Source organism: Lissotriton helveticus, chromosome 1_1 (genome assembly GCF_964261635.1).
Source record: "Lissotriton helveticus chromosome 1_1, aLisHel1.1, whole genome shotgun sequence".
Classification (NCBI taxonomy): domain Eukaryota; kingdom Metazoa; phylum Chordata; class Amphibia; order Caudata; family Salamandridae; genus Lissotriton; species Lissotriton helveticus.
In genome coordinates this window covers 983,162,451-983,188,903 of record NC_136057.1, presented here as the reverse complement: position 1 = coordinate 983,188,903, position 26,453 = coordinate 983,162,451, and the positions used below count along the sequence as shown (strand labels likewise).

Sequence of the window (26,453 nt, the reverse complement as noted above, 5' to 3'; positions counted from 1 at the left end):
TAACTATCTAATATAAGGTCACAGCAGTGCAGCCTGCAATCAAGAATATTTGCCTATGGAAAATCGTCACAACATGTCTAAGTAAAGACAGTAAACCATATTATAAACCCGGAATCACTAAAATAAGACACTTACTCCCAATACCACCCCTCTCACGCTGCCCATCCCCCCTAATACTTGCAAGTGTCCATCAGGGTCAGTCAGTCCTTCTTTAGGTCTCTTGTGCCTCTCACTCCTGTTCCGAGAGGCCGCTTGCCCCCACGTCATCTCCCATCGCTGCTGTCTCCGGTTTATCTCCAGGTCCCCGCTCCGGTGCGACGCGGTGTCCACCGGGTCTGCCTCCGACTTTAGTCCATCCATCCAGCCAGTCCCAAGTTGCCACCGGTGAGTCGAAAAACCAAGATTTACCGTCCCTTTTGACTCTTAGTTTCGCTGGAAACAGCATCGCGTATTTGATGTCTCTGCCTCGCAGTTCTTGTTTCACCGCCTGGAAGCTGCGTCGCTGCGCCTGGACCCGAGCCGTGAAATCCGGAAAGAAGGAGACCTCGTAGTTATCAATCTTAACTGGGGGGGCTGCTCTGGCAGTTTGTAGAAATATTGTCTCGGTCGTGAAAGTTAAAGACTCTGGCAATAATTGGCCTGGGAGGGGCCCCGACCTTAGGCCTCCCGCCCGGTACTCTATGGGCTCGTTCTATGGAGAAATATGCAGACAACGTCTTGGGCTTCAAATGTTTCATAATTAGCTCCTCCACATAAAAGGTCAGCCGCCGGCCCCTCCGTTTTCTCCGGAACCCTGAGAATCCTGACGTTGTTGCGACTGGCCCTCCCTTCATAGTCGTCGAGCTGCTGTGCCATACGAGCCTGTCTTTTTTCCATGTCCGACATTTGCCGTTGGAGCTCGGAGGTATCTTCCTGGAGCGCCGCCGTCACCACTTTGAGATCTCACACTTTTTCGTTCGTCTGCTTAAAATCGGCACGAAGCAGTGAAACTTCTGTCGTCACAGACTCCATAGACATGCGCATTTCCCCTATGGCTGCCAGGACGTCATGGAGCGTGGGCTCCTTTGGTTGGGGGGATGACCCTTTCGCGCTGTCTTTTTGCAGTTCTTGGCGAGTAAATTTTGTCTCCACCCTGCTGCCACGCATACTTGGACAGTCTCGCCTGGGCATTATTTTTGGAGCTCCTACTTCCTGACGCCATTTTCCCCCCACAGCGAGAGACCAGCCGGTAAGTCACGTCGCAGAAAATGGGACAGTGTTTTGGCACCTGTACCCAGAGCCGGTGCAATTGATATATGTCCTGTCCTATGCCGACAGATCGCCGATGGATACACCTCACACCCTGGATCTTTTAAGGGCTGGACGTAGCCACCAGCACCGCACAGTCAATTGAGGAGGAGGGAGGGTCACGCAATCTTTGGTCCAGTAGTCCATCCGGAACGACCCTGAGCAAGGCGGGAAGGGAAAGGGCGACACAGGTTTCCTGACTGCCTCCACGCGGGCCCCCAGAGGCCCTCCATTGTCCCAATAGGCCCCAGACTCTGCCAGGGCGCCGTCTTCTAAGGCGCCCTCCGGGTGCGGATGGAACACTCCTAGAGGCGACCAGAGGGTCCCAGGCCACACGGGCTCCGTCGCGCCCCCGCAGTCCACAGCAGGGCAGCGTGTCACACTCCGCCTCTCCCCCCGCCATAGCGGTGCCACGCCGTCGTCCTTACGGTCGCCCGAAGGTAGGCCTCAAAGCCGGGGCCTAAATTTACTCCCGGGTCTGGGCCGTTGCCACCGCCGCCTCCGGCAATGTTAGGCAGGTCGTCGCCCCTCCAGTCCCACCACCGGGCTCCCTCAACGTCGCCAGGGGCCAGGCCCCCCTCCTCGCCTCACCCGGTTGAAGGGGGAGAAGTCATCAGCAGGCTGCCAAATGGAAAGCAGGATCGCGCTATTCTCAGCGCTTCGGAGTTGCCATCTTACGCCGTCTGGGTGTCCCCTTAGTCGAGTGCCCGATCGCCGGTCTAACGGCGCCTGCCGCGCTGGAAAGCCACTCTGCAGCCTCCGCTAGGGTGTCTGCCGTTCGGGGGGGCACCTCGAGAGGGCTTTCGTCCGGGTCTGCAGGCTGCAGGACGGTTTACTGCCGCGGGTCGGGAAGAGCCCGTTCAAGCCTCGGCCATCTCACACGGCCGCTTAGCCACGCCCTTAATTTTTCCTTTTTAATTCATCCAACGCAGTCATATTTACAGACTCTGTGCTCTGTAGCAGGCGAAAACCAGGCTGTGCTGAATGAAGGAAGGATGTGTGCTGTAGATGACTACACAGTTACTGGGCCACATGGGCCTCTAACAGTTTTGCTGTAAGAGGAAGCAGTGACATTAGTCTATAATTTGTTTAGGCCGATGGATTCGCCCCTTGCTTTTTCAACAAGGGGATAACCATCTTTGTGTTTAAATGCGTGAGACACTATTCCCTGTTTAGGAGCTTGATGTAGTAATGTCAGCAAAGGGAACAAATTATGGCCATGAATTCACTAAAAAAGGATGGAGAACAAGGGTCCTTTGGGGAACCTGATGCACCTTTGGTAAGAAGAACATCCATTCGTTTTTCATTGATTTCCCAAAAATGTATTATTCTTTTTCCTATTTGGTTCCCCAAAAATCAAATGTCCAGAGGAAATGCTATCTTTAACTGTCCTTATTTTATCACTGAAAAAAATACTTTTATTTATCACAGAATTTCTGAGAGTGAATCACCTTAGACAACACCACTTATGGGGAGGTTGGTTCCTGAAGTATCTTAAAGGTTTCATTTCGTTTGTTTGTTGCTTCCAATATCCTATTGGTGTAATAATTAGATTGAACTAATCTGAATTTGTATTTATACTCATAAATGCCCATTTTAAATGCAACTTTTAAATCTTCTGTATACTCTCTGCACCATTGGCGTTCTATTTGGCACAGTTTAATCATGGGCTCCTTAAATTCTTTAATATACCAGGGCACAGGTTTTGCTTGGCACATGAGTATCAACCACTGTTGTCACGCATCTAGTGCATTTTTGATCAACTTTATAGACTGACTGTTGGCAAATGGCCCTTTTTGAAGGTTCACCCCCTAAACCTTTTGCCTTCCTCCACCACTTTATGTGACCTCATTTTTGTTGGCTTTAGGACGCTGAGCACTTTACCACTACCAACCAGTGCTAAGGTCCTTGTGCTCTCTCTACTACACATGGTAACGTTGGGTCATCCCCAATTGGCATATTTAATTTACTTCTAAGTCCCTGGTAAAGTGGTACACCCTTTCGCCAGGGCCTGTAAATTAAATGCTACTAGTTGGCCTGCATCACTGATTGTGCCACCCACTGAAGTAGCCTTTTAACCATGTCTTAGGCCTGCCATAGCAGAGCATGTGTATGCAGTTTTACACTGTCATGTTGACCTGGCAAAATTAACCTTTTGTCAGGTCCAAACCTTCCCTTTGTATACATATAAATCACCCCTAAGGTGGGGCCTGGACAACCCAGAGGGCAGAGTGCCATGTATTTAAAAGCCAGGTAACATACTTTTAAGTTTTACATGTCCTGGTAGTGAAAAACTCCCAAAGTTATTTTTCACTATTGTAAGGCCTATCTCTCCAATAGAATAACATTGGGATTACTGTATTATATTTTATAAGTGCAATTTCCAATAGAGAAGAGATAAGACCCCAAAATCTGGTGTCTCTGGAATCCTAATTTAAAATCTTAACTTACGGTGAGGTCGGATTTTAAATTACAATACGGAAAATGCCACTTTTAGAAGTGTTAAAAAAAGTCAAAACATCTCACTGACCATTTGTTGGCTGCTAACTTTTAGAGAGACTCAGACCAAATCCACGAATCAGTCGGTCTATTGCATTTACCTATTCATTTTCAATCATTTCATTTTATAAATCCTCAAGGCAGTGGTCAGATACACATAACTTCACATTACATCAAACAAAACAGAATTGAGACATAGTGACAAATACCAGAAACATTTTTGAGATGGTTTCCAGTCCAAAAACAGAAAAAAATGGTAACCCACAAATCAAATTTTCAAGGAGCCCTGGGGTTACCACACAACAGGGGTAAACAACATTTCAGCTAACAAAGGGGTATAGTATTCAGTACATATATTTCCCTAAGTTGCTACGCATTCTTATTTACATTCTTTCCCTGTTGGTTAGAAGTGCCAACATGTTTCAAGTCCCAGTCTGTTTTTGGGGGCTCTCTTCAGGGCTGTGACTGGATTCTGTAAAAACCAAGAAACATGTGTATTGTTTTAGTACACACTCCTCATTCTCTATCATCTCTATTGCACTCGTAAATATTTCAAGATTATATCTACCTCAAATTGGTCTTGGGCATCTCTTCAAGGAAATGGGAAATTGTTTTCCTAAAAAGCACAAAGATATTTAGTTACTCATTGCGACCAGGCATTGCGACACATGCGCATTAGTGTACGTCACGCTTGCGCGCTTCTGTGTGACGTCATATACGTGTTGGACACGGTGGGTGCGTGACTCCCGCAAACATTTTTTGTATCTAAAATGATATATATATATGTCTTTAATATACATATTAGAGCAAATGATTATCTAAACTATTCATAAAAATAATATATTTTTACTTTTAATAAACTTCTATTACTTTTAAATGCAATTTCGCGAAGTTGCATAGAGTGCGGTGTGCATGTGCACACGGTGCGCGGATCCCATGTGACCTAAAAAAAAAAGAAATTATTGATTCATAACATTTCCCATTGTAACTATTGAAGGACCCCACCCATTTCCATCATTCTTCTTTGAGCTTCTTTGGAGAGTGATCTCTGCTTGGAAGACCATATTTCCATTACTTTTTTTTGGTGTTTTGGAGAATAAAACTACATCATGGCTTCAGGACAGCAGCCACAGGAGGAGGAGGAGGAGGAACATTTTTCAGAGGAAGAATTTTTACCGGAACCTCCATGTTCACAAAGGCCAGTATCAGTGGTATGGATGTGTTTCACCTTTCAAGAGGGGCAGAAGAAAGTGAATGCCACCAAAGTAACCTGCAAGATCTGTGAGCGTGTTTTGTTCCGAGGTAGTGCCACAATGTATAAACTCTTGATGACTCTACATCCGGTGAATCTGGTTTGGGAGGAGTGTAGAAGAGCGGAACAGAACCCTCCACCTGCAGTGCCTGGTACATCTGGCAGTTCTACAGCACCATCACCACCGGACATACGTCCTGAATTAGCTCTACTAAAGCACCACTGTGTAAAGTGAAATAAACTAATTTCCTATGGGGAGCAGTCCGTTGAAGCAGTGTGTGCTGCGCAACAAAATCACTGTTGCTAGACTTTTGTTTCTTTTTTGGGGGGAATGCTTGTTAATTCCTGAAGTTTTCTGGTTTTTTTCGTCTTTTTTTCTTTTTTTCATTTGAAAAAACACCCAAAAAATAACAAAATCAGTTAGAAAAATACAAAAAATATATAAAACAAAAAAACAACACCAAAAAAGTTATTTTCAGAACTAACTCCTCTGGTTAAAGAAATAATTATATTTGTATGATAATGTGTGAAAGTTTGGTTGAATGTATGTGTAGTGCATAATTGACTGAAAGAATGTATTAGTAGTGTATGGTGAATGTATAAGTGCAGAACTATAAGGAAGTGCTGCAGCATGACACTGTAAGCTCTTTAGCTGCAGTGTGATGTGGTACTTTCGAAGCACAGGGATGCAACATATATACATAAATATGTTGCATCTCTATGCTTCCCTCTGCACTGCTTCACAAACTGCAGCCAATACAGGCACCCTTGCATCATGGTGCAAGGATATCTGTATCGTGCGGAGATTGTTTTTGTGCCAGAAGAGACACCTTCCCGCACAAAAACAATCAGTGAAAGCATTTTTCTCTTTCAATGTATGCTGTGCAATGCAGCATATATTGAAAGAGAAAAAATGAGGAGAAATAAAAATTCTCCTTGTTGTGCCTTGCTACACCAACTAGAGGATGGTGCAGCATTCACACACATCTCCAGATTTATGATTTATGATAAATCTAGAGATGTGTATTGTTGCATGAGCGTTGTGTGCAAACACCCACAGCAACACCTATGGAACGCCCCTTCAACGCAAAGTGGCGTGTATGATGAGATCGTATTTACATGGAGAAGAAAAGCTACACAGGGTGCATTTTCCTCTCTTTGTAAATATGAAGGAGTGTCTGGCGCCATCACTATCTTACAAAAAGTGACATATTGTTGATACAGGATGCTTCTAAATCTGGCCTATTAGTGCTTAGGTATTGGTAGACTATTACAATAAAAACATATTGCTAGTTGATTGATAGAAAAATTGAAGGAGGGTGACAGAAGGTAAGCACAGAGATATCTCTCCAAAGATGCTCCAACCATAATGATTGAAATGGTTGCAGTCCTTCAGTAGTTACAATGGTAAATGTTATGAACCAATCAAATCTTTTTTGTTCAGGTCACATGGGATTCTATGACAGAGAGATTCCAAAACTACATAGATATAAACTGGGGGCCTCGTTTATGAGGCTATGCGTCACTTTTACGCCGCTGGTGCGTCACTTTTTGTGACGCACCAGTGATGTAAAAAATGCGCCCTGTTGTGCCATATTTACAAAGTGACGCATGTAGGTAGATGTGTCACTTTGTAAACCCCTACGCCAAATCATACCTGCGCCAGGTATAATGTATGCAAGGGGGGCGTATTGACGCAAGAAAGGGTCATGGAAGTGATGCAGTGAAATCTATGTGATTTCACTGCGCCACTTCTAGGACACAAATGCATCAATTTCTTACGCCTGCCTCACAGCAGGCGTAAAACTGACGAAGGCCCTTTCACATGGGGCTTGCCCCATGTGAAAGGATACATTGCTGGAGTTGCATCACTTTTGTGACATACTCCAGCAATGCATCACTTTTGCGCCATACAGATACGTCAGAAATACTGACGTATCTGTAACTCCTTGTGCAATGATGCGTCATACTGTAAATATGACGCATCATTGGTGTTGCAAGGAGGGCGCAGTGAAAAGTGACGCATCGCTGTTGTCACGCAGTGATGCGTCACTTTTCATAAATGAGGCCCAGGGTAATTTGAAGACTGTATTATTACTTTGTAGATTCTTGCAGGTCTGCATACATAGTATATTAAGTAATTGATTTGACAAATGTGTACGTGGTTAGAGGACTGCATGCATAGTGGACAGGGGTTTGAAGCAGTCCATGTGCTAAGGCCCGAATCACTACGTGATTACTTGGATACTGACTGAATGGTGATAGTACTGCAAAGAGAGTGCCTGGGTGAATTTATAAGTGGTTGGGTTTTGGCACAGCGAATGGATTACTACATGGTGCTAAATGGGTCACTAGAGGAGTTCAAAGGGAGTGACAGGGTGTTTGCTGGAGTGTATGGACACTGACTGTGCATTGGAGGTGTGAAAGAAAAATGTGTAGGTGGTTAGAGGGCTGCATGCATAGTGGATACGGGTTTGAATCAGTCTATGTTGCTAAGGCCTGAGTCACTGCATGAGTACTTGGGTACTGACTCAATGATTAGAGTACTGCAAGGAGAGTGCCTGGGTGAATTTATAAGTGGTTGCGTTTTGGCGCAGTGAATGGATTAATACGTGGTACTGACTGGGTCACTAGAGGAGTGCAAGGGCAGTAGATTTGTAATCAGTTATGTGTCAGGAAAGAGATTAAATAACCACATGCTTCTGTCACAATGGTTGCACAAGTGGAAACAGACTCACAGTGTGATTCTAGACTAGCAAGACTATTGCCTGGACTTTAGCAGGAGAAACACTGTAGTCTGAAAGGGGTAAGGTGACTGCATATATTCTACACATTTCACTACTGCACTCTAGAGTGCATGCCTAACTCAATCTGCAAAGGCATACGGAATGACTGGGTTCTAATACTACTGAAACTTGACAACAGGATAGGTTTTTAAGCAGTTATATGTCAGCAAAGACATAAAGTAACCACATGCTTCTGCTACAATGGTTGCTCAAGTGCACACAGACTCACAGTGTGATTCTAGACAAGCAAGGAGAAACACAGTAGTCTGCAAGGGGTAAGGTGACTGCATACATTGTACACATTTCACTACTGCACTCTAGCGTGAATGCCTAGCTCATTCTGCGAATGCATACACAATGACTGGTTTCTAATACTACTGAAACTTGACAACAGGATATGTTTTAAGCACTTATGTGTCAGCAAAGACATGAAGTAACCACATGCTTCTGCATCAGTGGTTGCACAAGTGCACACAAACTCACAGTGTGATTCTAGACAAACAAGACTATTCCCTGGACTTTAGCAGAATAAACTCACTAGTCTGGAAGGAGTAAGGTGACTGCATACATTCTACACATTTCACTACTGCACTCTACTGTGAATGCCTGACTCATTCTGTGAATGCATAAGCAGTGACTGGGTTCTAATACTACTGAAACTTGACAACAGCATAGGTTTTTAAGCACGTATATGTCAGCAAAGACATGAAGTAACCATATGCCTCTGCCACAATGGTTGCACAAGTGCACACAGACTCACAGTGTGATTGTAGACAAGGCAGACTATTCCCTGGACTTTAGCTGGAGAAACACAGGAGTCTGAAAGGGGTAAGGTGACTGCATACATTGGACACATTTCACTACAGCACTCTAGTGTGAATGCCTGACTCATTCTGCGAATGCATAAGCAATCACTGGGTTCTAATACTACTGAAATTTGACAACAGGATAGCTTGTTAGGCACTTATGTGTCAGCAAACACATGAAGTAACCACATGCTTCTGCCACAATGGTTGCACAAGTACACACAGACTCACAGTGTGATTCTAGAAAAGCAAGACTATTCCCTGGACTTTAGTAGGAGAAACACAGAAACAACTCCCAAATTAATAACTCACCTTTCAAATTGATTTGTAGATTAAGAGGTGTCTGAATCACACACCAGATTTTCTTATATAGAATGTCTATATTGCACTGCTCTTAGCAAAACCCAAAAATTGCAAACTTTCCATCTCATTCTGCACACATATACATGTAAACATCAAATCACATTTCTTCCCACATTAATTCAAGAGCTAACACACATTTCTATTGATTATACATTTCAACCCTTTCCAATTGACATAACTTTGAAACCTACCCCCATTCTGCTTAATGCCTGTTACCATAGTAACAGTTCATGGAACACTCAACTGAACACACAGGTCACAAGTTCAGCACACAATGTTGCAAATTCAAACAGCAAGTATGCTTGACTTTTCAAAATATCAGCTATCTAATGTTCCTTTTAAACAGTTTTTACTAACCAATAAGAAACATGCTTTTTAAACACAGAAACATGCACCCTATTTTTCAGTCCATAATATTCACAAACAGCTAATCATTTCTCTTCTTTTTTTAAAACTGCATCTTATCCACCATTTTAGAAAAATCTTAGTTTTCAAACTGCCCATTTCACATACAGACACCTTCTAAGTGCATCCAGACCTCCCTTCAAGATGTATGCTGAAAGCGGAGATATTGACAAAGATTTAGCTTTGCCAAATGTAGATATTAAATGGATTGGACAGAGAGGATTAAAGTGGCACCAATTCATGCCATTGGTTAAATCCTTTTTGCATCTCCAACACCCTGACCTCATAATTGTGCACTGTGGTGGCAATGACCTAGGCACTTTGACTGGGGTAGGTCTGGAAATGCTTATGAAGGACACCTTTGGAGAATTTATGTCACTTTTCCCCCAAACTGCCTTTGTCTATTCTAACAAATGCCAAAGACAGAAATGGAACTGGTCTAATCAATTTTGTCCACAGTTTGAGAAAGCTAGGAAACATGTCAATAAAGCTGTGTCTGCAAATCTGAGAGATTATAGGATGGGGTATATTTACAACAACAATCTGCGTTTTAATATGGACGGCATCTACAGGAGAGATGGTGTACATTTTACAGATGAGGGTAACAGAGTCTTTCTCAACAACTTTAGACTCTGCATAGGTACTTGTAGGTACCGTATTCTCCCAATAAACACAAGGGTCCTTTTCAGAGCCACCCAAAATGTAAACATATAAGTTTGATGTATATTTAAAAAAATATTATTTTTTTGTTTGGAGTCGCGCACCCAGCACGTTTTGGAGTCACACACCCAACACGTTCACACCAGGGGGCAACGCTGGGAGTAGCGCACCCAGCCTGTGTACACCAAGGGGCCACGCTGGGTGCCGCACTGGGTGCGCAACTCCTACATTCAGCTCCTTTCACTAATTTATATTCTCTCCGGGGACCCCATCCCCTGGGGCGTATATACAACATTGGGGACCATGGGGGAGCCCTAATGCCCCCACGGTCCCGCCAACTCCCCGCGTCCTTCGGGAGCTGGCATTGCTTTTCCACATGGGGCGCTGCTAACATGCAGCTCCCCGTGTGGAAAAGCAATCGGGTTTGCATTTTGAAAATACAAAATCAAAATCCAAACCAAGTTTGCTATGGCAGGTTGGGAGCCATAGGGAGCCATAGGGAGGTATAGCAAACAACAGTATCCCGGGGGTAGGCACCCCGCGACATGGCAGGAGCCGGCCCTGGGGGTTGGCGGTCCCCAGGGCCATCATTGGCTCCAGAAGGAGGGCCACGCAGCCCCCCTCCCAGATAATGAAAAGCTCCTGGGGTGGTGGTCCCCGGGGCTTGGGGGTCTGTAACGGACCCCCTATTTTAAATATTTAGTGCCCCGGGGAGGTGGCGGTCCCCGGGGTGTGTGTGGGGGCTCGAGCCCCACCACACAGGAAGTTTTATGTTTCTAGAAACAAGCCCCGGGGAGTGGCGGTCCCTGGGGCTGCGGGGGGCTGTGGATAGGAGCAGACCAGAGCACCCCACAAAGTTTTCGCGAAGATTCATCAATCGGCGCCAAAGATAAAACAAAATATATATATATATATATATACTAGCAGCCTGCCCCGACATTGTCCGGGTATGAAATAGAATGTGTGTAATGTGTGTATTTGGCAAGGGCAATTTATTTTAAAATCTTGCGGTAGACAACAGTTTTTGTTTTATTAGAATAGGGACGGAGAAGGGCCAGCTGCAGCCCTGGTTGATGTTAGCAGGCGTGTGTAATTGGTGTAGTGATCCACCACCTGAGCCCGGCTACAGCCCTGGTTGATGTTAGCAGGCGCGTGTAATGTTGTTGAATGAGAGAGTTATCAGCCGCGGTTAAATCCGTTTAATGAGAGAGTTCAGTGACAGCGAGTAGGAGAGGCTGCAGTAATTGTCATCGCAGACACGCTCATTTGCGTGTTCCCCCGCTTGAGGCCCAGATGCAGGCCTGTTTGATGTTAGCAGGCGCGTGTTCCCCCGCTTGAGGCCCAGCTGCAGCCCTGGTTGATGTTATCAGGCGTGTGTAATTAGTGTACTGATCCGCCGCCTGAGCCCTGCTAGAGCCCTGGTTGATGGTAGCAGGCGCGTCTAATTTCGTTGAATGAGAGAGTTCAGTAACAACCGCAGGAGAGGCTGCAGTAATGTTACTTACCAGGCCTCCAGCTGAACACGTTTGTCATGCCCCCAGCACATGGCCACAGCAGACGATCTTCTGATTAATGTACGACCCACATGGCATGGAGGGCGGAATGTAGCACACACCCCCAGCGTTTCTCACGCCCCCAGCGAGCCCCTTAATGCGGCGCAATTGCATTCACATGGCATGAAGGCCGGACACACGCCCCCAGCGTTTCTCACGCCCCCAGCGTGCCCCTTGATGCTGTGCAGCAACGTAATTGACGCTTGTATGTACGACTCACATGGCATGAAGGGCGGACACACACCCCCAGCGTTTGTCATGCCCCCAGCATTTGTCACGCCCCAGCACACACCCACAGGCCACGATGTGATGGCCGTCCCACATGCCTTCAGTGTTAGTCACGCCCCCAGCCCACGCCCACAGCACAACGCAGACACGCCCACAAGGGAGTACTTTGCAGGCACGGTTCTTTTACCTTTTAAATGTATATGGTGTCCTATGGTACAATTCTATGTCTTGCACTGTATGATTGTGATGAACAACACTGTTTCTTGAAAAGTTAATAAAAATAATTTTAAAAAAATGTATATGACAGCCGTCTGCATAGCCTATGTCCTTCTGCTGCAACTGCCCTTTCCAACGCTGTATTGGGTGTTGTGATTGGTGCTGTGGTTACTGAGATTACCCGCCTCAAATGTTTGGGCTCTCTCTTTATAATATTAGTATGGATATATATATATATATATATATATATATTATATTCACTGAAAAAACATACGTTTCACACTCGTTATAGTTAGGAATTAGCATTTAAAAAACCTTTCAAATTCACTGAAAAAACCATAGGTTTCACACCACTTATAGTTAGCTGAACATTTTACTCATACAAAACCATTGAAATTCCCACGTTATAGTTAGTTGGACTCACTATAACTCGCGTGCCCGCAATCCACTGCTGATGATGTCACATATTAATTCATTCATGACATGGTCAGTAACATCACTGATGACATCACTGATGACATCATCCAGTAAATGTGTGTTCCTCTAAATTAAAAATTAAAAATGTGTTTAACATATTGTAGAATGAGTGTATGTATGAGTGTTTGGATAATGGATTTAGTAGGTGTGTGACTGACTATATGAGTGGGAGATTAAATGTGTCTTACTGAATGCATGGGTTAGTGACTAAACTGTCTGAATGTGTGCAACATTATGTCTGTTGTTGTGTAAGCTGCTGCATGTGTTGATCAGTAGCTATATGAGTGGCTATATGGGTTATTGATTGGTTGTCCAAGTATTTGTATGTGAGGGTGAGTGTGTGTGTGGGTGGCTGGGAGGTGTGTGACTCTGTGCATATATGTGTGAGCAGTTGATTCACTTGGTATATGGGTTCAAGAGTGCATGTTGAAAGAGCTGTATGGGTGGTTGACTGTGTGCATGGGTGTGTTGGTGAGTTAATAGCTATCTAAGTGCTCCATGTCCAAGTAAGTACATATGTAAACACAGTGCATGTGAGAGTTGGCATATATAAATGACTATACAAGAGAGCCTGTGATTGCGTAAGTGACTGTATGGATCAATTTGTACTTGTATCAGTGATTGTAAAAGAGAGTAAGTATGTGTTAGTATATGTTTGAATAAGGAAGGTTTAGTGTGTATAACTGTGTAGTTGAGGAAATGGGAGTGTGATTCATTCTTTGCATAACTGACTAGGTGTGTGAGTAACTCTGTGGATGAGTATCAGCGTGTGAGTGTCTGTATAGGTGTATGAGTGGATATGATAGTGTTCTATTGATGAGTGACTGTATGTATCAGTGATTGTATGGGTGAATGAATGGTAGTTTGTATTTAACACTGGGTGAATCAAAGGTTAGATTAGAGAGTGAGGAGGTGCATCGTATTATCACATGGATGATGTCATCAGTGATGTTATCTCGTGATAATTTCTCTTTGCCCTGACCTACTTCCAGGAACCTAACAAAGCTCTACAGGACACTCACCTGCTTCCCACCTCAGGAGAGCTCCGGCGGCCGGCTGGGTGCTGATCGTCTCGGCGGGCTCTCAGCGGCCGGGGGCGCCATCTTGGGATGGGTTGCTCAGGCGAGTGACATCATCGCCACACCCCCGAGATCCGCCCCTACTTAAACGGGCCTCATGTGTCAGCGCAGCGGACGAGCGCAGCGGGCGCGACGAAGGCGCGCCGGAGTTGCGCCTGAGTTAAGCCCGTCTGCGCCCATCCACGGCCGACCGGGACACGGGGCACGCCATTATGCCTATCCTCTTGCATATTCCCGTTCTTCCCTCATCCACCTCCATGATCCCATGTTCCCCCCCCTGAGTCCTCCCCCAGGCTTGCTTCATTGGGTTTGCTTACGGCTAGAAAGGCTTTCCCCGAGATTACATCCCTATCGGGCGCCTCCAGACCGGCTGACCGGGTTCCCAGGACTACTTCCCCACCATCTGTAAGGGCCCGCAAACCTAAGCTATCAGCGATCTACCTTAACACCCGCTCCCTGGTCATCCATCAGCTGGATGTTTTCCATCTTCTGGAGTCCGAGCAACCTGATATTTTATTTCTCACGAGACCTGGCTCACTGAAGACTCCTCTCCTGACATTCTGGCTGCAATCCCGCCGGGCTACTACATACTTCAAGTAAACCGCCCTCCGAGTAAATCAGGCGGTGGTGTTGCAGCCATCATCAGGCACCCGCTCCGTTTTTCCCCAGTGGCCACTACTAGTATTCCTATGACCGACTGCTTGGTGCTTAGGTTGGAGCAACCAGGTTCGTCTCTTATATGCGTCCTGGTATATCGTCCTCCCCAGCCTATGCCCAGCTTTTCGGCCCAGTTTGGTGATTTCATCTCCCAACTCGCCATTAACAACACTAACATCCTGGTCCTAGGTGACTTTAATTATTGGCCCTCTGATGCTCATGAATCCCCATGTTCTTTTGCTTTTTCTGACCTTATGGTGGGTCTGAATTGTACCCAGCACATACTCTCACCCACTCACATCAAGGGCCACATTCTGGACCAGGTCTGGACCTCCTGCCTGGACATCTCCATTCCCCTTATCCTCCCTTGCCTTTGGTCAGACCACTCCTTGATTACTTTCACTTTAGCCATGCCCTTGCCTGCTACCAATGCTTTAGAAACCAACTTTCCCGCGCGTAATTGGAACAGGGCCGACCTGAGCAAATTCACTTCCCTTCTTAGCACATTTGTCCCCTCTAGTACTGGATCTATTGACTCTCAAGCCCAGGATCTGACCTGATGGCTTACTTCTGCCTCTGACTCCGTGGCACCATTAAAACTGGTCAAAGCCAGGCGTCGCCATGATGCCCAAAGTAACCCTGGGCGTAGTTCGCGTAGCCGCACTCCGCGAAGCTACGCGAAGACGCACTTGCACTCCGCGAGCTACGCGTAGCTCCGCGGACATGCGTAGTAGGTTGCTAGACCCGTTCGCGCACCGTTTTTCGTCTTCGGGAGCGCGGTGCGCGTGTTCGGGGCGCTGCCTGCATGCTCGCGATAGCTAGCGCGCTAAGTTACTCAATGAGGTTTGTCCCGCCCGCTTGCGTTCCCTTATTTCCGGTTCCGGGTCACAAGTAACGTGTTCGCGTTGTGTTAGACATGTTCGGGAACTCATCTTCTCGTTCGCACTGCCAAAGTGCGTGATCGCGTCAAATATCGCGCGAACTTACCGCGGCGGTCGCGACGGGCAGAGCCATCTTCGATTTCACACTCTGGCTATGGTTTTGGGCCTACTTCAGCATCTCACTCCTATCTCTTCCATCCTGGTCTTTTCCCTCAGTTTTTCTAACTTTCTTTACTTCGTACCTATTTCTGTCTGTGCCTAGGTTTATATTTCTCATTTTATTGTTACTTTTACCACTTTTTTTGCAACTTTTCTCTTGTTTTATATTACTTCCTTCTTTTATCTTTCTTCTTTCTTCCCCTAACCTTTTTGTCTTCAACTTTCCTTCTCCCCTCCACCCAGAACCATGGTGAAGGGTGCCAGCAGAATCGGCGGCTCAAAGGGCAAGGCGGCTGTGCCTAAAAAAACCAGGCTGCCTTGCGGCAGAATGCGCCCGGCAGGAGTGACGCCCCGCCAACTTTTTGGGGAGGAGGAGTTGGCCGCCCTGGTCTTTTTTATCCAACGTCACCTCCCCTTGACTTTGGCAGCAGGCGGCAGGCCCGGCTCCGGATACCAGCACATTGAAGAGCGTCTCCGGCGGTGGGGGAAGGTGCGCCGTGCAGTCTTCCGCTGCTCCGGTATCCGGCGTACCCACCATCAGCTGTCCCACCGCTGGGCCGACATTTTGGACCGTGAGCAGGACCTGTTGGACCTGCTTGGTGTGGAGGTTGTGGGTCTTGGTGAGTGGCTACCCCAAAAATAAAGTGTGTATATATATATATATATATATATATATATATTTATATACATATAGATTATATATATATATATATATATATATACATATATAGATATATAGTTGTCTAAATATTGTTATTGTATCTTTGTAAATATTGGCTGAATAAGTAACGCGATGACTGTTGCCCCTAGTTACATTTGCGATGTATTCCGGTATATCTACTGTCATTGTATGACAGTGTTCTTCTTCTTCACTGGCTCTTGCGTGTTGTTTCAACTTGGCGCTAGCTGTTGCTGTTTATTGATGTGAGATTTTCTTTATTGCTGAGAACTGGAGTTAGTTAATGCTATTAATAGAGTCTTGTCCTTCCTTTGTCCGTCAGTGAAATAGCGGTGGATGGATAATTATTAATTGTACGTTGTTTGCATATTGTAGCATTTTTTTCACGGCCTTCTCTTCTGCATGAATGGAATCCTTTTCTTGCAAAGAATGCTAACGTTACTTTGTTCTTCTTACCTCAGCCAGGGCCGGCTCTAGGGGGCATGTGCAAGCTGTGCAACTGCACAGGGGCACCAAACTTCAGGGGCCACCGCACCAATAGATATCCTTAATGTAATAATACTCTAAGGATGGATACATATTTGCGTTGCGGCCCCTGGCATGGATTTGTTGCCTCCGGCTCTGTTCCACTGTAGCAGTGTGATTTGCAATTATGTCTATGTTTCACATCACTCAATGTATTTATCTATGTTTATTATTTTAATTTTTACATGAACCACAGAATCCAGGGGCAAGCAGAATACAGGGACCGAGTCGGCGGGTGAACCACCAGTTACACAGAGCTCCTCTACTGCGGATCCTGCTGCTGTCCCCAGTAAGTCCAACAGTGCTTGTTTTTTCCTCTGTAATGTGTCTGCAGTGCTTTGTCAATTGACAGCAACCAAGTAGGCATCCAGAATGATGTTTGTCTAGTATTTTTGTAAACGTTAGTATACCACTACTAGTCTTGTGGGTATTCTTCTATCTCCTACGGAGTTATATACATATTGCACAACTATGTAACTATGCACACGAAAATTGGATGTTGTTGGTACTGATAGGCAGGTTGGACCTTACTTACACCTCAGTCACAGAACTCTGAGGAACGCACAATTCACTGAACGTCAGCCTATATGGCCTGAGTCATTGGTCTATTGTTCAAATCACACTCCTGAACCCCAATACCAAGATGCCGAATGCTTTTAGGACACAAACCGTTAGCTAAGAAACCCCCTTTTGCTCACTCACTCGTGTGAGTCTCTAAGACAACAGACAGTGAAAATAAACTTCAGAGTCAAAGTGGTCATTCCAAAGCTTTATTTTGTTAGAAGTAAGTAAGTAACATCAATGTTTTTAAGTGCTTCCGTCCAATACGTTGAAGGGCCCACCAGAAAAAATCCAGAGTTAAAACAGGCATAATAAAGTAATCAACATTTGTACAGCTACTAGTGCACAATAGGGAAATGTGGCAACTATCGGAGACCTCTCACCAACGTATACTGGTCAGATATTCCTCTTTTTTTGTAAGCTATGGAAATGTCCGCTTCGTAGAAGGCAATCTTCTCACCTGCCAAAAAATAATGACAAAAGTGGTGCACGTTAGACAGTATTAAATACATTTATGCCAGTTTTATGCAGCCATGCTAAAAAGAAGTTGTGTAACCTGTAAGCAAACTGTATCCCACAATCCACATAGAAAACTTAAATACGGGCCCTTTTACTTTCCCACCTCTTCAGGTGTATGCATTGAACAATGATGTGTTGCCCCAGAGCGTCTTCTCGTACTGCGCAACAAGCTGCGAGTTAACACATGCGCAAAACTGGATACATTGATGTACAAAGGTTACATAGTTCACTTCCAATTTCCAAGGACTAGAGTAGCAGGACAGATGAGATGAGCTTGGGTACCATACGATAACAATGAATGCTAATAATATGTCTAGTGACTCTGCTGTACTATGCAATGTGGACTCATACTGATTACGTACGTTGGACTTAACTGTTTTGAAGAACTCCATTCTTGGTGAACAAGTACAAAGTGGGCTGTGCATCCATCTAAAAAGGCGTACTTATTTTTATAGGTGCAGAACCCTTACCATCGACCAGTGCCGACGGGGACAGCGGCGCTGCTTCAGCGCTCCCGGCGGGGACAGGAGGAACAGAGGCACCTACACCAGCAGCAGTGGGGGGGGAGCCAACAGCGGCGGGCGATGGTAAGTTAGATTCAATAGTGATCTGCATTACTTGGTGGGAGGGGAAAACTTTCTCACTGTACTCTACTGGAAAATATATGTTACCTTTACTTGTCATTAGCATGCTAAGCATTACCACTACAGTAATGCAAGTGCCTGATAGCAGTCGGATGCATGGGTTGTTGTTAAAGCATGTAAAGGGGAAAACACAGCTGCCAGCGTGGTTGGGAGACACACCCAATACCGGTGGTTAGTGGATAGTCTCAGCAGCTGCGGTGTTTTGGGCAAACCCAAAGGCAAGGGAAGGAGGGGACGACTGGGTGCATGGGTCGTTGCTGGTGAAACACAAACCAAATAAGGTTTGTTGCGCGGTATAAAGTATTATAGTCTTTACTAGACATGTGCTACTAGCTGCCCCCTGTTAATTAATGTTACTTTGAGAGTGTTCCCGCCTTCCCGGAACAAAAGGAGATATGTAAAAGACAGGTGTTCGTTCTAATGTGTGTGACCGTTGAAGTACACCCATGCTAATAGGGCAGACATAAAGCCGTGACAAAAAGTCCGAAAAATGAATAGAGGCTGTAGAATGTTCAAGATAGACGCAACACTATTTCTGGTACTCAGCTTGCTTGCTAGTGCTACTGTGCCGCCCACTATGTGTTGAATCAATGTTGTGTTCTTGATTTGCGGGGAGTTTGGATTAACAATTCTGTTTCTTTCTTTATAGTTACTCCTTCCCAAAAACCAACCAGGAAGGAGTTGGCAGTCCGGGCCCGGCAGCGGAAACTGCAGGCAATTGTAGAGGCCTACCGCCGGCTGGTGGATCAGGCCGAGGAGGAGGAGGAGGAGGCGGCGGCAGCAGCTGCTGCCTCTTCCAATGCCCCGGGCCCCAAGCCTGCAGGACTACGTCGCCGTGGTCAGGCAGCCGCCCGCCGCCGCATTGTTACATCTTCGGCGGCCCCCCCACAACAACAACAACAACCACATGCATGCAAGTGTAGGTGCCGTGCTTTCAAAGCAAAGATTCTCCGCCGGGTAGCGAAGTTGGAGGAGGAGCGGAAGAAGCAGGAGGACGGTCTAGAGGAGCGTGTCAAAATACTGGTGGACAAACACCTGAAAGCCCGCCGGCTTTGAAATGGACCCTGTTTTTTGCCCCTTTTTTAATCCTTTTGTTGGTGGGTGGGATGTGGGAGTTGGGGTGTACATTTGGGTTGAAATTTGGTTGGGGTTAGGGGAGGGTAGGGAGGGACAGCTCTGGGTCAGGGGGTTACATTTGTTATATATTTTATTTTTCTATTATCATTATTAAAATATAAAAATAAAACAAAGATATTATTTTCACAAGAAAACATTTGAAGTTCATTTGTGTTTGTTGGGGGGGTGGAGGGGGGACTGTTTCACCAAATAATGTACGTTGTGCAACATGAACATGCACTACGAACGATAAATTAAGTACTGACTGCACCTGTAGTAGTAGGGTCACAAGTGCATAAATAATTTATATTATTAAATAACATGGGAAAATTGCCCATCACGTGAGTCTGAAGTTACTACTAGCATACTTTAATTCCATGCACATTTGCTCAGAGTCGGCTAAACAATCCTATGCAATGCATTGCATCATTCCTTTAACATACCTGTCCTAGTTGTCAGGGAAGAGGAGCTCGTCCTCAAACTCTGTGCGTTCAGACAGAAGTAGGTCATGTAACCCAGTAGTGAGGACGTCTTCTTCACACTCGCTTTCTTCATCCGGCGGTGATTCACGTACTTGATAGTCTGGTGGTATGAAGCGTTGATTCATTTTTATCATTGTCAGCCGCTCCACGCTTTTGGGGGAGAGACTAGTCCTTTTCGATGTGACAATGGCACCAGCAGCACTGAAAACCCGCTCAGAGGAGACACTGGCTACAGGACAAGCCAGATACTTTATCGCCAGCCTGCTCAGCACTGGCCACTGTCTCCTTCTTTCATACCAATAGACCAATGGGCTTTGCTCCATGAACACCTCTGTTGTGTCATCCAGATAGGCCTGAACCATCCGCTCAATGTTCATTGGTGCTCGGCTTTGCTGGTCCTCTTTTCCCTTTGCAACAGCAACGGACTTACCCATCCCTTTCTGTATAAAAAAATCAGTTATGCTTTTGGTTGGGTCTGCTGAATCAGATCGTGTAGGTGCTGCTTTTGGTACTGTTGGTGCCTGCTGGAAAGCAGACGCACTGCTCTCACGCTGTGAAGAACTTGCGTCAGGAGTACTTGGACTGGCCTGGGCTGGCAGTGGCAGGCCTTTAAGTAACAGCCGTTCAGTTTCTAACTCATTAGCTTCGCAGCTATGGAAGTTTTGTACTTGTCAACATCCTCATCTGAAAATGGAATTACTTCGTTACTGCTGACAAATAATTTGTACCGTGGATCCAAGATTGTTGCAGTTATGTAATGTTCACCTGACACAATATTGTTGAGCCTTACATTTTCACACAAGCGGTTGACTAAGCCCTTGGCTAAGGTATATGCATCAACTTTTTGTTCGTCACCTTCGTATGTTTCACAGACCTCCTTCACCTGTTGCTCAAGCATGTACAACAATGGGATGGCTTGGCCCATAGTACAGTCCTCCCTGCTAACTGCACGTGTGAAGACCTCAAAGGGTTGTAGCATCTCTGTGATGCATTTAATGAGGTCCCACTGCCACATCTCAATGGTCAGGGCTTTAAGATTAACAGTAGGATCCCCTAATCTTCTTGACATGACATAAGCATTCAGTGGGATGTACTGCTCAAAGAGACGCTCAAGCATGAAATAAGTTGAGTTCCAGCGTGTTGGGACCTCCTGGATCAGTGCTTTGACTGGCAACCTATGCTCTTGCTGAATGACCCGTAGCAGCTTCCGTCCTTTGAAAGAATGGTTAAAGTGCGTGCATATTCTTCTGCAGATGGCCATTATGTTGCTGACTTTGGCTTCATTTTTCAGAAAGTCTTGCACGACTAAGTTTATGCAGTGTGCCAAACAGGGTACCCTGAAATAATGTCCTTCTCTCATTGCCTTCACTACATTACTGCCATTGTCGGTGGAAACAAAACCAATCTTAAGGCCTCTTGGTTTCAGCCATTCAAAGACCTTGTCGTTAAAGTCAGACAAAATGTTTTCAGCAGTATGACTTTTGTCCATACCAAACATGGCTATAGTTGCATGTCTGCGCGTATCATTAAAAATTCCAGCAACGTCACGGAGGCCTGAAGTTAACTTGTCTTTAACACCTGCAAAAGAGATCCAGTGTGCGGTGATGCACATGAAATCTGTAGCATCGCAACTGCTCCACATGTCTGTTGTCAGGTGGATACAATGGACAACACTCTGTTGTAAGGCTTTCCCAATCAATTCCAGCACATCGTGGTGTAGTGCTGGAACAGCCACTCGGGCAAAATAGTAGCGACTGGGAACGTTCCATTTTGGGCAGAGGGTTGCCACTAATTCCAGAAATCCAACAGCCTCAACAAATGAAAATGGGAGAAGGTCCAGTGCTAACATTTTCGCAAGTTTGGCATTGTATAAACGTGCTACTGGGTGGTTCCGCTCGTACTTTCCCTCCTGCCTTAACATGCTAGGAATGGTAAGCTGCTTTGCATGTCTTTGAGTTGTGCTAGACGGACCACCTTGCATCGCAGACTTTGCACTCCTTGGTGTTTCCAGCTGACTCTGGTGCCACTGAGAAGTTGCAGATGCGGAGGATGTGGACTTTACCACTCCAGTGCTGGCGACAGGGGTCGATTGTGTACCACTCCTAGATAGAAGGTCATCGTCTCCCTCTTCTTCTACCTCCTGGTCAACCATGAGTGGACCTTGTACCACTGTATCCCCACCAACACGAGTGCTAACATTTTTTAAGCTTGCAAGGTGGTTCTCCCACCTGATCACGTGTGTTTTTTTCAAATGGGTCATTTGGCCTCCAGTCCCATAGTTTGTACCAAGCTTACCACGACTAACATTGGCATGACAAATGGTGCATACAGCAATGTTCTCCTGAACTGGGTGAACCGTAAAGAAGTCCCACACTGGGGAGGTAAACTTTTGTCTCCTGCCATAGGAAGAGGAGGACCCACTGCCAATGCCGGATGGACTGGAGGATTGTGGAATTTGACTATGGGACAGCTCAGTCCTAGTACTGCCACTACCTCCTTCTGTTGAAGTGGCGCTTCTGCTGGATGTCGGATGCTGCCGGGCCTTCGCTGTTGAAAAAATTGGAGCTGGTGTTACTGTGGGTGTTGAGTGTGTAGGAGTTATGCGTGGTACCTGCTCATCAGTCATTGCAGCATTTCTGGATAGGGTGAAAATGTTTGTCTCTACATCCTCTGCACCAGGAATAACGCTTGTGATGATGACAGTGTCAGACCCGTCTTTATCACCAGCAGTATCCTGCTCACCTACATCGACCTCCATAAGTTCAAGCCTGCCTGGAAACTTCCTTTTTCCTAGCATGGTCTTCTTGGGATGTCTCTCCTTTGAATGCGCAGATAGTTGTGGCTGCCAATCCGTATCAAGGTCATCGGAAGCGATGCTTTGCGAAGAACTCGATGCACTAACCCTCCTTTCCCTTGGTGAATTCGAAGGAAATAGATCACCTACAGAAGTGGCTTCCTCTTCTTCTTGCTCGGAAGGAGGCTCTACTTCCTGAACTGCCCCGACTTCGGGAGGAACAACTACTACTATTTGGTGCGGAGATGGTGGTTGTTGTTCTTGAGGAAGTACTATTGCGGGCTGGGGTTTTTCAACAACAACTGTTGCGGGCGGTGGTTGTGGTTGTTCAACAACTGTTGCGGGAAGTGGTTGTGGTTGTGGGTGAACAACTCCTATTGCGGGCGGTGGTTGTGGTTGTTGAACATCTACTGCTGGCGGTGGTTGTTGAGCACTTCCATCTTGCGTGGATTGTGTACTACTTTGAGACAGCGATAAGTTTAGTTCTGGCTCAGTATCACTGCTCGCAAGCAGAAGGCTGGCTACCTCTTCGACCCTCATCATGTGCTTGGCCCTGGGATGCTGGCTTGCCCCCACTAATGCAGATGTGCTGGTCCCAGCTTGCACCCCAGACCCCGCTGCTGCAGGCGTACCTTTTGGGGTGCCAAAAAAGGTTTTGGGGTCCATACCAGACTTAAGTGACACTTCCTTCTGCTGTTCCTTCTTCGCAGCAACTTTCTTTGTGGTGGAGGACCTGGTAGCTTTCTTAGGGCCCATCTTGTTCTGATGTCAGTCAGCTCACAGCAGCACAAATTGCAGAGATGTCTGGTCAGATGAGTCACACACCACACGTGGCGTCCAACTGAAGGACGTCCGTCTGGCGGTAGAACGAGCGATGGATGAAAAAACAACCAGCACCTCCTCAGTCTTTTTTGTGCACCTACAAGTAAAGAAGGCAGAACAACATCAGTCAAACAAGCAGTAAGGCAACGTGAACAATTGAAAGACACACAGGTCAATGTATAAAAGACAAAACAGAAGACTAATAATACCAGTCCAGCAGCACCACAGCTCAAAGGCCACATGAAGTCCAGAAAGAACCAATAAAGTGAAGCAGGCCTATAGATACCAATATGGACAGAAAAACGAGGATGCCTGCTGCACATGACAGGTTAATGTGCAAGGAATAAATAGCCCATGGCTAAGACAGAGGTTGTAAACATAACACCGCAAAAACACATACAAAGAAACCCCTGCCCAGGCTCCCAAAACAACAACCAAATGACAAATTCTGTTTTTTTGGGTGCACAAGAAAGACCTGCAACATTTTTGAGAAACTTTTATGCAACTCGGGACATATTGTCCGCGAGAATGCTAAATCGGCATGTTCGGCAGCGCGAACGGAATAAAAAGTCGTGTTCGCGTTCCCGAGCAAGTACATTGAGTGCGCGAACACGACAAAAAATGTAAGTTCACGTGCTCACATGGTGCGAAGTTACCAAAACTACCCAAGCTGTATTCCTAGGGTTACCTAATGGCAGAAATTGACAGAGTATTTAAAGTTTAAACACACCCAAAACCAGAAATACCCCACACATAAAAATAAGATTTTCTATATCAATCCAAGCCATCCATGATTTTCACATTTAAGGGTACACCACAAAAACAGTTGATTAACTTTCATGACCCTATGAGTAGTACCTATGGCCTACTGCCAGAGTAGGCCACAAGGTTGGAGGCCTATGCCTATGGCAAAAGCACAAAGGAAGGACACACAAAATGGCCGCCGACATAGGGCCTGGCCACCGACAACAACATGGCAAAATATATCACAAAGGAAGCATACACAAAATGGCCGCCACCACATGGCCTGGCCACCAACAACAACATGGCAAAATCACAAAGGATGTAGATACAAAATGGCCTCCACCACATGGCCTGGCCACCAACAACAACATGGCAAAATATATCACAAAGGAAGCATACACAAAATGGCCGCCACCACATGGCCTGGCCACCAACAACAACATGGCAAAATCACAAAGGATGTATATACAAAATGGCCTCCACCACATGGCCTGGCCACCAACAACAACATGGCAAAATAAATCACAAAGGAAGCATACACAAAAAGATCACCACCATAGGGCCTGGCCACCAACAACAACATGGACAACTTTACAAAATGGCCTCCACCACATGGCCTGGCCACCAACAACAACATGGCAAAATAAATCACAAAGGAAGCATACACAAAATGGCCGCCACCACATGGCCTGGCCACCAAGAACAACATGACAAGAAAGAGAAGACAGACAATAATGCCTATGGCAAAGGGACAATGCTTTGCTTCAGAAAATGGACACACCACACCACCGCCCAAATTGGTCACCCCACCCCAAAAAAAAAAAAAAAATAACAGAGGAGAGAAAATGGAAGTGGTCCATGCTCCAAAAAGAGAAAAGTACTAACAAAATGAGAACATAACATAAATGAGGAATTTTTAGGTGCACAAGAAAGACCTGCAACATTTTTGAGAAACTTTTATGCAACTCGGGACATATTGTCCGCGAGAATGCTAAATCGGCATGTTCGGCAGCGCGAACGGAATAAAAAGTCGTGTTCGCGTTCCCGAGCAAGTACATTGAGTGCGCGAACACGACAAAAAATGTAAGTTCACGTGCTCACATGGTGCGAAGTTACCAAAACTACCCAAGCTGTATTCCTAGGGTTACCTAATGGCAGAAATTGACAGAGTATTTAAAGTTTAAACACACCCAAAACCAGAAATACCCCACACATAAAAATAAGATTTTCTATATCAATCCAAGCCATCCATGTTTTTCACATTAAGGGTACACCACAAAAACAGTTGATTAACTTTCATGACCCTATGAGTAGTACCTATGGCCTACTGGCAGAGTAGGCCACAAGGTTGGAGGCCTATGGCAAGAGCAAAGTGGCTGGAAACATTAAATGGCCGCCAACACATGGCCAGGCCAACCACAGAAAGTTAATAAAATGAACTCATGCATGCCTACACACTAACTACATGGGGTACTAGCTACTAGGGTCACATATTGGCTTAAAAATTAGAAACATTTTAAATTCCACAAAATGCAATGTTAGAAAAAATTTACAATTTGGGACCTCATGAAAGTACAGGCCTCCATCAATAATTTAATTCCAGGATTGAATACTGTTGTTAAAAAAAAATCAAATCAAACAAGCACAAGTCTACATCACTCATACATTACACAAACTTACTTGAAAAAGAGAATTCCAATTCAAAAAGTCCTCATTAAATCCAAGGTAAATCAGTAATGCAGCCAACACAGACAGAAAGTGATCCTTCCAGCTCAAAATCCAAAGGAAAGTGAGCACCACATGGACAAAGCACTGGGAGGAGCCTGGTGGACAGGAACAGGAAGTTGTAAACTCAAGAGCCCTTCCTCCTTACTCTGCAAAACAAGAGTAGAAACAAAAAGAGGGGTCCTTCCCCCCTAAAAATAAAGCCAAAGGTACAACTTTAAGGTTTTTTGCCTTTTTTTTCCTAACCAAAATGGTAATTTATTATGGTTTTAACATGCTCGCGAGTTATTCTGTGCAAGAATGCAGTTTCTGCGTGTTCGGCAACTCGATCTTACCAAAAAGCATCCTCGCGCGTCCTTATGACGCTATCTCGCATCAAAATGACGTTATCGCGTTCGCACAGTCGCACGGGGCTGTGCGAGAGTGTTTCCAAACATGGTGGCACAAGCGACCAGGAAAAAACGAACGCAGAACGAAGGTAAGCCATTGCCGCGCACGCGATAATGTTATTCAGCGCGCGAGAACTACGCTACG

General features: G+C 45.6%; 1 protein-coding gene and 1 long non-coding RNA gene across 2 annotated transcripts in view; both read right to left on the bottom strand.

Moving 5' to 3' along the window:
* Nucleotides 1–26,453, bottom strand: part of LOC144771596 (uncharacterized) — a 288,041-nt gene that overhangs the window by 224,925 nt on the left and 36,663 nt on the right. The gene's annotated exons all lie outside the window — the stretch shown is intronic.
* On the bottom strand, nt 4,240–26,158 carry LOC144772209 (uncharacterized). Its single transcript, XM_078656752.1, has 3 exons — nt 25,875–26,158; nt 22,063–23,547; nt 4,240–4,258 (listed from the first exon to the last, which is right to left on the bottom strand). The coding sequence occupies exons 2-3, from the start codon at nt 23,382–23,384 to the stop codon at nt 4,240–4,242; spliced, it is 1,341 nt and encodes a 446-aa protein (XP_078512878.1). The 5' UTR covers nt 23,385–23,547; nt 25,875–26,158.